At 43.1% G+C, this 13,557-nt stretch overlaps 1 protein-coding gene across 6 annotated transcripts in view; it reads left to right on the top strand.

The window, feature by feature from the left end:
- Nucleotides 1-11,986, top strand: part of RASAL3 (RAS protein activator like 3) — a 53,874-nt gene extending 41,888 nt beyond the window's left edge. For 5 of the 6 annotated variants that reach the window (XM_081961758.1, XM_081961762.1, XM_081961759.1 and 2 more), the window contains 7 exons: nucleotides 10-211; nucleotides 1,520-1,623; nucleotides 3,469-3,775; nucleotides 4,237-4,359; nucleotides 7,611-7,810; nucleotides 8,702-8,777; nucleotides 9,628-11,986. In XM_081961758.1, the coding sequence (XP_081817884.1) occupies nucleotides 10-211; nucleotides 1,520-1,623; nucleotides 3,469-3,775; nucleotides 4,237-4,359; nucleotides 7,611-7,810; nucleotides 8,702-8,777; nucleotides 9,628-9,750 (1,135 nt within the window). In that variant the 3' untranslated portion in view covers nucleotides 9,751-11,986. The remainder of the gene's footprint in view (nucleotides 1-9; nucleotides 212-1,519; nucleotides 1,624-3,468; nucleotides 3,776-4,236; nucleotides 4,360-7,610; nucleotides 7,811-8,701; nucleotides 8,778-9,627) is intronic. The other variant, XR_014176133.1, reaches the window with a different exon arrangement.
- The last annotated feature ends 1,571 nt before the right edge of the window (nucleotides 11,987-13,557 follow it).

Consider the following 13,557-nt stretch of genomic DNA (forward strand, 5'->3'; position numbering starts at 1 on the left):
TTCCCATAGGTTTGGGGAAAAGGAGGCCTATATGAGTTTCATGAATGAGTTTCTTGAGCACAACTGGTATACCATGAAATCATTTCTCACTAGCGTTTCAAGCCCTGGTAGTACCATAGCATTGAGTGCCTATAATGACTCAATTGACCTGGCCCTGGAATTGTCCATCCTTCACTCCCTGCTCTGCAGCATCTTCTCCACTCTGGAACAGGTATCGGCTACTCTTGAGGCGGGTGGGAGCGGGGAGTGGGTGGGAGGGAATTCTCATGATAAACTAGCCTGCTCTCTAGTGACAAGATGCCACACAAGGTTTTTCTGCATGACATCCACAATAGTTGGACCTGTTCATGTGTGGAAACAACACAGAAACAGGTACTTTTGTGGACTTTTTCCTTAAAATTGAAAAAAATGAAACTTTGATTTTAGGTTTTGGTGATTTTTGTTATTATAGCAATTGTTCAAAATATTGTAAAATGCAAAGCAAAGGATCGAGATTGCAATTTATTTGTATTTTACCGCACTGAGAAAAGTCAGAAATCACTAGCAATTTTTCTCTTTCTTTGCATTTCTCTTTTTTCTCAGTTTTCTAACTTTTGTTTCCCCCCCCCCATATTTTTATCTCATAGTGAAAGTTAATAAAAACTATTAAATAAAAAAGACAGAAACAGAGGTTAAAATTTAGGGCTCAAGCCACCAACTATTGCCTCAAATCAAAGTCTTCTGGGATTGGTTTGATCCCTTGTTGTCTGAATGCTGTACACCAAGAACTTTACTCCATACATTAATTGCAATTGCAAATGAGATCAAAGGAAGGGAAAACAGAAGGCCCAGCAGTATATTGGGATACACTAGGTCAGCATCAAGTTACAGAGGATTCATACAACAGTATTGGGACCTAAACTAACCTCTTCTATCCAGCCATGTCATGCAAACTGAGAATAGAGAATAACCGAGCTCCTACAAGAAGTCTTCTCTGTAGCCTTGGGACTGTTCCAGGAATTCCATTTCTCTCCTACCCGAATGTGATTCTTAAAGAGAGGAAGATGGATAGATGTGGATAACTCTCCTCAACTGCCCTCTTCAGTGATGCTGACTCTATTAAGACCTCTAAGATTTTTTCAAGTATTTTTTTAATAAACAGTTGACAGTCTTCCAGCCACTTTTATAGCAGTTGGTAGACTGCCAAATATGGTTCTTCTTCATCTGAGTAGGAAATGGATCTGTTTGCTGTTGAAATCAACTGTGAGAAGAGGGGCTCTGCAATAAGATTTGCAAGGGAGAGAGGGAGAGAAGCCATTCTGCAGGCAAATTGTCCAACACATGGCATACTTTTTAAAGTATGTTCGAGTTTGTATGTGTGAATTTAAATATACAGTATAAGAAATAAGTGTATATAAGTGTAAATATATAAATGCAATGGATAGAAAATAGATCAGCCTTTGGCCAGATTGAAACCAATTTCTACCATCAGTCTGGCCAAGTTTTTTATGTAGAGTCTTTGTGCTCTTCTACTTACAAGGGAACCCAGGAGAAACTGCAGCCTCTGCCAGCAATCCTCCAGGCCATCCAAGAGGGAACCCCTGTGCCTGTCTCCATTCTTCTTGGGCCTCACATGGAGGAAAGGTAATGAATGGCAGCACCAAAAGTGACATGTGGTCCTTTGGGGTTGACAAGGAATGTTTTATTGCCTCTTTTTATTCCTTTGAGGAAGAGGTGCCCTTTAGCCTCCTTCAACTGCTTACTTTTTGGTGCTATGGTTATGGCCACCTTGTAGCACTTATGGAGGATGGATCTCACTTATCACTTGTTCTGAACTTGTTCCCCTGTGCGCTCCTCTGCGCTTGTTAGCCCAACCTTTCAAATCCCCATCCCCCACACATAGAGTTGGATTCAAAGGTAGCCTTTTTTTAAAATCAGAAATGTGGTGTGGCCATGTAGTATCTGTGACATGCTTGGCAACTTGAAAGAAGGCAAATCACTGCTCAAAGTACTTGTCTAACATCTGCCCCAGTCTGATCTCCTAGGGAAGTAAAACTTTAAACTCCACTTGGTTGATGTGAAAATGCACTTTTAGTAAGAGATGATGATTGTTCAAGCGGAATCTGAAGTTGCCATGCATCAATACAGATCTAATTCTTGCTCCTCCCTAGCCCTCCCCATGGTCCATCCATGTGTAACCAATCTAGCACTGCCAAGATGTTTTGGGAAACACTGTGGTGTTTGGGCTGGGGAAATTCCACTCTCAGGGTAAACAGCTTTGAAAATACCAGCCCAGACCAGATTCCAAAACGCTCTGTTCTTCCTCAACTGTCAATTCCGCCCTCCCAATTTTCCATCATAAAGGTATACTGCTTTTTTGCCCATTTGTTCCCACCTCCCTTCCTTAATTGATGGCAGAATGCCAACAAGGGGGCAAGTGAAGGCAGTGGTTCTGACATGTTGCCCCCTTTGACAAGTACATCAGTCCTGTAAAACAAACGAAAAGACACAACAAATAGAGAGAGAAACAAGGTAGATCTACAGTTAGACGCGTGAGCTATTTTGGTTTATCAGGATATTAATTATGGAAGCGTTTGAGGAGTTTGATTGCTTTAACCTGCTTAACCTGTTCAGTTTCTGAGGGAGGAAAATCTTTCCACATAACTAAATCCTGGAGTTTTCTTTGGTGTTTATGAGACTCTAAAATGTCTTTCATTTCAAAATGTTCCACCTCAATCATGAGTGGCTCAGATGGCAGAGGCAGTGTTGCGTGCAGAAGAGAGAGTTTTCTGATTTTAGTACACTACAATGGAAAATTGGGTGAATGCGCCTAAGGGATTTCAGCAGTTCGAATTCAACTATGACTGGGTTGATGATCCTTTTGATGGGGAGAGTGTCAACGTACTTAGTTCCCAGTTTTTGGGACGGCTGTCTGGACTGCAGATATTTTGTGGAGAGGTAGACCTGGTTCCCCTATTTTAAAGTCTTTGGGCTTTGAACATTTTTTATTTGCATATTTTTTTTCCAATCGTTTTCTAACCACCGGCCAGGAATTCTTCACCTGGGCAACCCAGTCCTTTAACAAAGTAAAGCTGTGTGTGTGTGTGTGTGTGTGTGTGTGTGTGTGTGTGTGACGGTGTGACCACTCTTGAACCTGATTACTGTAGCAGAATGGGGCTTTGCTGGCAGGATAGTAGATTTTATGCTTGCATATTTTTCTGCCAGCTAAAGGACTAGTGGGTTGCACTTTACTGTGGCCAACTGCCTGTGTCCTTAGTTCGACAGCACACAGAAATTGCCCTAACAGTACTCTGGGTTAAGAAAATGGGATGGCGAAGACATCAATGCAGAATGTGAGAAAGTTATGCATCAAAACATAAGGATGTGTAGATGTAGGCCAGGTTTGGGTCTGAAGACTTAATCTGGAATTGAGATTGTCAACATTACTATGTCTTTTGCACAGCTGACTCCTCATTCTTTGTGTTTCAGACACACTGAGAAACAGAAACTAGGGTTTGTGCCCCCCCGGGATCTGGGCAAGTATAGTCCTCTGATCAAGAGCCAGTCCATGACCAGCATCCAAAAGAACAGAGCCAAGGAAGAAGCCCTGACTCCTTTACATCAAACAAAAAACAGGAGCAAAGTGCAGCGTACTCAGAGTGTCCCAACCCAGACTAAGGCATCTCGACGTCTCCACAAGCAGAGTAGCATAAAGCGAGTGATTGACTGTCAGGACAGCAATCCTCAGCCTTATGACTCCTCTCTGTGCAGTGATGGCAGCCACAAGACATCTCAGGTAAGCAGAGTTTTGGAGGTGCTGGCTCAATTACTATATTAAAATGTAGTCTTAATGGCCCATAACTCCCTTTAGTCCAGTTTCAATTTTGTGGAAAGCTGCTGTTATAACAGAAAGGAAAAGCTTTTTCACAAGGAGACCGGTCATTCATTCATTCATTCATTCATTCATTCATTCATTCATTCATTCAGTCTCTCTCTCCCTCCCTCCCCCCTCTTTCTCCCTCCCGCTCCCTCCCTTCCTCCCCCTCTCCCTCCCTCTCTCTCTCTCTCCAGACTTTCTTAACATTTTTCCATCTGAGCTCTAAAACCTGGGAGGTTTTCTTATCTTCCTCCATGTTTTCCAGCATGGAGACTCCATTTAAAGGGCATTTTGCATTGCGAGTGGATTTTCATGTCTCTGTAATTGTTCTCTTATTCCTGTTTTCTTCAAACTCGCCAAATAATGTTCTTCTGCTTTAGGGATGCTCAAAGCTCCACCTGTCTGTATCGCTGTCCCAGAAACCATCGGTCCCTTGGTTACGACATTCAGAAGATGCATCAGCAATTAAAAATTGTCTATACCCCATGCAACCCCTGGAACAGGTATAGGAGGATTGTGCTCGGAGGACCACCCCCACATGCTTAGTTTTCTGTTAATCTAATCCTATTTAAAAATCCATCAAAAACTATGGAAAAAATGTGTTCCATTAAATGTCGTGTACATGCATCTGGCTGAAATACAGGTAAAACTCGAAAAATTTGAATATTGTGCAAAAGTTCATTTATTTCAGTAATGCAGCTTAAAAGGTGAAACTAATATATGAGATAGACTCATTACATGCAAAGCAAGATAGTTCAAGCCGTGATTTGTCATAATTGTGATGATTATGGCTTACAGCTCATGAAAACCCTAAATCCACAATCTCAGAAAATTAGAATATTGTGAAAAGGTGCAATATTCTAGGCTCAAAGTGTCCCACTCTAATCAGCTAATTAAGCCATAACACCTGCAAAGGGTTCCTGAGCCTTTAAATGGTCTCTCAGTCTGGTTCAGTAGGAATCACAATCATGGGAAAGACTGCTGACCAGACAGTTGTGCAGAAAACCATAATTGACACCCTCCATAAGGAGGGAAAGCATCAAAAGGTAATTGCAAAAGAAGTTGGATGTTCCCAAAGTGCTGTATCAAAGCACATTAATAGAAAGTTATGTGGAAGGGGAAAGTGTGGAAGAAAAAGGTGTACAAGCAGCAGGGATGACCGCAGCCTGGAGAGGATTGTCAGGAAAAGGCCATTCAAAAGTGTTGGGGACTTTCACAAGGAGTGGACTGAGACTGGAGTCAGTGCATCAAGAGCCACCACACACAGACGGATCCTGGACATGGGCTTCAAATGTTGTATTCCTCTTGTCAAGCCGCTCCTGAACAACAAACAACGTCAGAAGCGTCTTACCTGGGCTAAAGAAGAACAGACCTGGTCTGTTGCTCAGTGGTCCAAAGTCCTCTTTTCTGATGAGAGCAACTTTTGCATCTCATTTCGAAACCAAGGACCCAGAGTATGGAGGAATGGAGAGGCACACACTGCAAGATGCTTGAAGTCCAGTGTGAAGTTTCCACAGTCTGTGTTGATTTGGGGAGCCATGTCATCTGCTGGTGTTGGTCCACTGTGCTTCATTAAGTCCAGGGTCAACAGAGCCGTCTACCAGGAGATTTTGGAGCACTTCATGCTTCTTTCTGCAGATGAGCTTTATGGGGATGCTGACTTCATTTTCCAGCAGGACTTGGCACCTGCCCACACTGCCAAAAGCACCAAAACCTGGTTCAATGACCGTGAGATTACTGTGCTTGATTGGCCAGCAAACTCGCCTGACCCGAACCCCATAGAGAATCTATGGGGCATTGCCAAGAGAAAGATGAGAGACATGAGACCGAACAATGCAGAAGAGCTGAAGGCAGCTATTGAAGCATCCTGGTCTTCCATAACACCTCAGCAGTGCCACAGGCTGATAGCTTCCATGCCACGTCGCATTGAGGCAGTAATTGCTGCAAAAGGGGCCCAAACCAAGTACTGAGTACATATGCATGCTTATACTTTTCAGAGGTCCGATATTGTTCTATGTACAATCCTTGTTTTATAGATTGCATGTAATATTCTAATTTTCTGAGATGGTGGGTTTGATGTTTTCATGAGCTGTAAGGCATAATCATCACAATTATGACAAATCACGGTTTGAACTATCTTCCTTTGCATGTAATGAGACTATCTCATATATTAGTTTCACCTTTTAAGTTGCATTACTGAAATAAATGAACTTTTCCATGATATTCTAATTTTTGAGTTTCACCTGTAACTTTTAAAAAAGTGATATCATTCCAGAAATATAACGAATAACTACTGTTTGTTTGTTTGTTTGTTTGTTTGTTCATTCATTCATTCATTCATTTATCCATCCATCCAATAGTGGGTTTCAATTTTTTTTAGAACCTCTTCTGTAGGTGTGGCTTGCTTTGTGGGAGTGGCTTGCCAGCCATGTGACTGGGTGGGAGTGGCTTGGCAGTCATGTGACTGGCTGGGCATGGCCAACTTGTAAAATGTGGTGAAACTCACTTAACAACGCTCTTGCTTAGCAACCAAAATATTGGCTCAGACACTCTGGCATTTGAAGCACGCAAGTCCTAAAGCTGTCAAGTTACAAGACCCTTGCACCCCTAACCCTATAGGAAAAAAACCCCAGGGATGTTCAAGCTTGGCAGCTTTAAGACTTGCGGACTTCAACTCCCAGGATTCCTCCTCCAATCATGTTGGCTCAGAAACTCTGGCATTTGAAGCACCCAAGTCTTAAAGCTGTCAAGTTACAAGACCCTTGCACCCCTAACCTTTTAGAAAAAACCTCCCCAGGGATGTTCAATTTTGACAGCTTTAAGACTTGTGGACTTCAACTCCCAGAATTCCTCCTCTCGCTCTTCAGCTTGATGATGTGCGGACAGGCAGGGGGAGGGAGCTGGAACCGGTTCTAAACGGTACTGTAGATTTGTGAAACCTCTTCTATAGAAGAGGTTACAACTGGCAGGAACCCAGCCCTGCATCCATCCATCCATCCATCCATCCATCCATCCATCCATCCATCCATCCAATTGATATAGCCACCCATGTCACCTATAATTACTCTGAGTGACTTATCTTCATTGGAAATGCTTGGTCAATGAGCCTTAGATTTGATAGGTCAATAGTCACATGTTACAAAAGAAATTTGAAAAATGGAAATGTGTTGCATGTTAATTTTCCTGAAAGAGACTGCATCAGAAACCCAACTATGCCTTCATAGGAGAGTAACTGAGACCCCTGTGCAATGGGCAGTTGACATGTTGCACTGGCCAATATCAAAAACAACCTCACACACACTTTTGTTTCGGGGATCACACTTTTAGCTGTTTGCATTTCACAGTTCTTCCCCTGTAGTTTTGTAATAGAAGAAGTGAAATACATGTTTTATTATTATTAGGCATCATAGCTATAACAAACTTATGTTCAAAGCATAGCTAAAGAGAGCCATTTTAAGTCACTAGGGAAACTGCACACAAAAGCTATGTGTAGAATGTAACCCTGCAAATCTTTCCCCTAATTGGGGGAAGATGAGACTAGGAAATAAAATTCTCAAAGCTGCAATTGTATACTTCTTAAGACATGATTGGAGTCTTCCCCAATTATGATGAGAAGAGCCTAAAACACCCCCTTATACAGCTTTTCTCTATTCCTGCATAGCTTTCCCTCATTCTCTTAATCTTGAGCCCTTGGGTAGTCTTGAGCCTAGGGGTGCTCTTTGCTTCATTACTGTCCCCTCTGCCCCCTCCCTAGTATGCAAGACAGATGGAAGTGCTGCAAATGAAGCTGGGTTCAGCTAGAGACAAGCAGAAGCTCCTGGAGGAGCATGTGAAGTCACTGTCTATCCAGAATCAAGCACTGCTTCAGGAGCAGGCCAGATTTCAAGAACGCGAAGAGATTCTTGGCAAGAGGCTAGAGGAGACGGAACTTTGCCTGGTACAGCTCAGCAGCAGGTAGGAAAAGCCAGCAACAGGAGGCAGAGGCACAATGTCAAATGTGGTGATGGGGGAGGGGGGGACTGCTAGCCCTGACGGGAATTTTCATTCCATTCAATGGGTAATTCCCAGTTTATTAGGCAGTGCAAATCCCATGGCAGGGGATAATACAATACAATACAATACAATACAATACAATACAATACAATACAATACAATAGTAGAGTTGGAAGGGACCTTGGAGGTCTTCTAGTCCAACCCCCTGCCTAGGCAGGAAACCCTATACCGTTTCAGGCAAATGGCTATCCAACATCTTCTTAAAGACTTCCAGTGTTTAAGGAAGGAAGAGAACAGCCCAGGTTTCCTGTTCTGGGAATCCAGCAGGCCATAGTTGGGGCCCAATCCATTTACATCAAGGAGCCTAGCCGGAAATAAAAAAAACTGTTGGGGCTGATGAAGGGAAGTAAGCATCCATGGCCTGATCTTTCCTGCCATTCCCCATGGCAAGACCAGCAGGTCTGAGCTACAATCCACTGCTGAAGTCTTATGCTGGGCTGAAGAACAAACAAACATGTCAGTGCAATCTTTGTAGTGGAAAACCCAGTTTGATGAAGTATCTCATTGGCTGTGCCTCTGAGAATAATTCTCATATAGACTGAACATCTGGAAGGTTACAGATTGTGGAAAAGGTATCATTTACACAGAAAGTGAAAACTCTAATATGAACTTATTCTAACTTTATTTGCTATCAGCTTGCTTTTTTAAATTCTGTCTTATTTCATTCCTCAAACTGTTGTCAGGGGAATCTTGAGGGTCAGTGGCTAATTAGCAGGGAATGTGGAGAAGGGTTGAAACCACAATCCAGCTGAGGTGAGATCTGAAGGAGACTTGACTGTTGTGTTTCTCCAGAGTGTCCTGCATTGAGACCAGTTGGAAGAAGGATCATGAAAAGCTGCAAGTGAGTGAGGAGAAGGCCAAACAACTGGTAAGAGCCCTCCAGAGGCAATGTGTAGTGAATGGGATCCAACCTATGCAAAGTGTGGTATAAATAACAGAAAGATGGTCCTGAAGTATGAACAATAGGCTGAAAATCCAGCACAGAGCTAGGTAACATCCCACCTGGATGGCAGTGTTATGGAAGCGAATTATAATAAGGATATAATTTAAACCTTTGTAATTAATGATGATGGATCGTGGCTTCTCCTGGAAGTATACTTCTGAATAAGCAAAAATAAACCCAAAGCATGTTCTAATAAAAAACATTTTAATATAAAAGAAAGTTAAAATACAAACTTGCTAACTGAATTAATCACATCTCGGCAGAGGTGCCTACCTCTCTTGGCAGGCGAACAAAAGATCAGAAGTGAAAGTTAAGAAGGAATGTGTAAGTGCATGCACAGTAAATCATTTGCAGATAAAGAACTGTGACATGAGCAATAAATCTCAGCACAGCTAGCAAACCAATTAACGCAGTGACAGCGAAGGTGTCAAAAGAAGAGAAGATGGCAGTTAGGGAAAACAATGCAACCCCCTACCCCTATTGTACATGCATTGACACTGCATGCAGATACAAAAGCAGTGGGGTTTGCACTGTGGCATTCACAATGTTGCTTCATTTGACCCTCCGCTGGCAGATGCCATTATGCATTCCAGGGAGAATGTCGATAGGACAAACTCAAGCTTCTGTGCTTGAATTTGTACTTAGCTTCTTCATATCATGCACCACTAAACCGCCTATGCTCACAGAGGTGGCAACCCTATTTCCTGAAGATTAATTTGCTTTAGATTAAGAAAGGGTGTGGCATGACTGACTCTCTGCAGCATGTGTCTTGTAGGATCTGCAGCTCTCCAGAATGGAAAGGGACCATGACCAGCTTTTCCGTGCTGTTAGCCAGATGCCCGGGTATCGAGAAAACCAACCACATTACAGCAACAACTCGCAGGGCTTGTGTGGATAATAAGACTGAGAATGGGAAAGCCATGTTTTCCACACAGCTCATGGTATGGAATCCAGAGAAGTCAAGAGGATGGAAAAAGTGCCTTCCACTAACGAGGACAGCATCATGTCAAGAGTTCTCAACAGTGTTCAGGCATTGCTTCGGCTTCCAATGCACCCCTTCCTGAAAGTTTATTCGCACACATTCCATCTTCCGGCTTAAAGATACCCCATTTACCATTTCCTGGGTACATATCCTCACTACAGAGCTGCCTTGGCTTGAAAATGTTTTTCCCTGAGAAAATGGAAGAATATCTCAGTTCCAGATCATTCCCAACTATGGGCAAAGAATCTCCAGAGCTTGGAAATATGTGGCTCTTCCAGTTGGCTAAATGACTCTATCGCTGTTGGTACGATGGCTGCCAGAAAGGCCAGACACCTTTATTGTGCACTTAATTTCCTATGCTTGTGGCTTGGTCAGGGAAATAGATTTCTCTCACCCCTAATAGACCAAATGAGGGCCTTCATTGAGTTCATAATTCTGTTGCTATGCAGGAGGTTTTCTATAATATAGCTTGCTCTTTCCTTTCCTCCCCCCTTCCTTCTCCCCCAGCATGCTCTTTTGTGACAGTGAATACTCCAATACCAAAGCCCCAAGTGTGAGTGATTTACAATACAATACAATAGTAGAGTTGGAAGGGACCTTGGAGGTCTTCTAGTCCAACCCCCTGCCTAGGCAGGAAACAATTGAGAGTGAGGGAAAAGGACTTTCCATTCTCTACAGTCAGATCGTTTCAGGCACTGAGGGGGACTTAACAGATTAACAGAGTTTGAAGGGACCTTGTAGGTCATCTAGTCCAACCCCCCCTCCCGCCCAAGCAGGAGACTCTACACCATTTCTGACAAATGGCAGTCCAGTCACTTTTTGAAAGCTTCCAGTGTTGAAGCTCTCACAACTTCTGAAGGCAAATTGTTCCGTTGGTTGATTGCTCTCACTGTCAGAAAATTTCTCCTTATTTCTAGGCTGAACCTCTCCTTGATCAGTTTCCATCCATTATTCCTTGTCTGGCCTTCAGGTGCTTTGGAAAATAGCTTGACCCCTTCCTCTCTGTGGCAGCCCCTCAAATATTGGAACCCTGTTATCATGTCTCCCTGGTCCTTCTCTTTACTAAACTACCCATACTGAGTACTTGCAACTGTTCATCATATATTTTAGTCTTCAGTCCCCTAATCATCTTGGTTGCTCTTCTCTGCACTCTCTCTAGAGTCTCAGTATCTTTTTTATAATGTGGTGACCAAAACTGGATGCAGTATTAGAGCTAAGGCGTTATAGAGTGGTATACATATAGACTTACCGTATGTTCCTTTCCACGCTACTTCCCTCTCAGCTGCTTGGAATTAAAGAAAGAGGTGCAACCCTGCTACACCACTTCTCCTGCTGTATAGGGTGCTGCAACAGAAGGCAAGTGTGTGATGCAAAGGATGCACTTTCCATTGTTGTGCTCTGTATCAAGCAGGGGTGATGAAAGAGAAGCGCTATAAGGATAAAAACAGAAAACCTGCAGCAGCCTGTGCAATTTTTCCTGAACTGACTTCAGCAATAATTGGATGAAGAAATGCCTTCCCTGGGTCTTGTCAAGTTCATCATCTTTTACCAAGCCCCACTCCTCACATGCTTTTCTCTTGCATCTTTAGTTGGACAAAGCATATTACCAGCTTGCAGTCTAGAGCCCTGTTCTGCTGCTAATGGGTTCCCCATCTCCAAATAGTCCAATAAACCGTCTGAAAAGCAACACTACCAGCCTCCATCCTGAGGTGTGGTGAAAGGTAGACTCTGGTGCAGTGGCTCTTCTATCAACATACGTTCCTCCAGTGGGGAGGAAGCACCTCGAGTGTGGCTGTGCAGATGAGCCCTGAGGTTGCATCCCTGTTTCTGTTGCCTAAGGGCACATATAGCCTGCAGTACAAAGGTCAATGTTACAAATTTGGGGCAATAATTGCTTCTATGTCCAGAAAAATCTCAAGCAAACATGAAAGAGAGCGTCCATGGGCTATTTTTTGCTTGCTTCACCTATAAAAGGTGCAAAGAGCTGCCTTATTCCACCAGAAAATTCTGATAATTTCTTTATCCTGCCTTCGAAGCCCATCTGAGCCAGGAGATGTGAGGGGTGGGGCTTAATGAAATGGCATTAGCCACCCTGGGATGCCATTATGGTCTGCCACCATCCTGTTGCACCATCCACTGAAGAAGAAGGCTCTTCATCAATACAATACAATACAATAGTAGAGTTGGAAGGGACCTTGGAGGTCTTCTAGTCCAACCCCCTGCCTAGGTAGGAAACCCTATACCGTTTCAGACAAATGGCTATCCAACGTCTTCTTAAAGACTTCCAGTGTTGGGGCATTCACAACTTCTGGAGGCAAGCTGTTCCACTGATTAATTGTTCTAACTGTCAGGAAGTTTCTCTTCAGTTCTAAGTTGCTTCTCTCCTTGATTAGTTTCCACCCATTGCTTCTTGTTCTACCCTCAGGTGCCTTGGAGAATAGTTTGACTCCCTCTTCTTTGTGGCAACCCCTGAGATATTGGAACACTGCTATCATGTCTCCCCTAGTCCTTCTTTCTCTTAAGCTAAACATACCCAGTTCCTGCAACCGTTCCTCATATGTTTTAGTCTCCAGTCCCCTAATCATCTTTGTTGCTCTTCTCTGCCCTCTTTCTAGAGTCTCCACATCTTTTTTACATCGTGGCGACCAGAACTGAATATAGTATTCCAAGTGTGGCCTTACCAAGGCCTTATAAAGTGGTATTAACACTTCACGTGATCTTGATTCTATCCCTCTGTTGATGCAGCCTAGGACTGTGTTGGCTTTTTTGGCAGCTGCTGCACACTGCTGGCTCATATTTAAATGGTTGTCCACTAGGACTCCAAGATCCCTTTCACAGTTACTACTACTGAGCAAGGTATCATCTATACTGCACCTGTGCATTCCGTTTTTGTTGCCTAAATGTAGAACCTTACTCTTTTCGCCATTGAATTTCATTTTATTAGATAGTGCCCAATGTTCAAGTTTGTCAAGATCCTTCTGTATCTTAAGCCTACCTTCTGGAGTGTTGGCTATTCCTGCCAGCTTGGTGTCATCTGCAAATTTGATGAGTTCCCCATTTATTCCCTCATCCAAATCATTGATGAAGATGTTGAAGAGTACTGGGCCTAAAACAGAGCCTTGGGGTACTCCACTGCATACTTCCCTCCATGTAGATGCAGTTCCATTGAGGACTACACGTTGAGTGCGGTTGGTCAGCCAGTTACGAATCCATCTGGTGGTGATGCTGTCTAACCCACATTCTTTTACTTTATTTAGTAGTAGGTTATGGTCTACCTTATCAAAAGCCTTACTGAAGTCCAAGTAAACTATATCAACGGCTTTCCTCTGGTCCACTAATTTTGTCACATTATCAAAGAATGCAATAAGATTAGTCTGGCATGATCTGTTTTTGACAAATCCATGTTGGCTTTTGGTTATTACTTTGTTTACTTCTAGGTGTTCACAAATTCGTTGCTTGATTATTTTTTCCAGAATCTTTCCTGGTATTGAGGTCAGGCTGATAGGTCTGTAGTTTCCTGGATCTATTTTTTTCCCCTTTTTTGAAGGGAATCATCCTTGCCCTAAGCAGGCTGCTGACTTGGCTGATGCACATGGCCAACGTGCCGCAGGGCAAGTATAACCATTTCTGAGAGCAAAAATGCACAGTGTTGTCTTCCATCTGCTCCCTTCCCTCTAGGAAGGCCACCTCCCCCTGTTCTTTTTCTGCTATGTGTCACAAAGC

This window comes from Natrix helvetica, assembly GCF_964273705.1.
Source record: "Natrix helvetica genome assembly, chromosome: 1".
Taxonomy (NCBI): Eukaryota; Metazoa; Chordata; class Lepidosauria; order Squamata; family Natricidae; genus Natrix; species Natrix helvetica.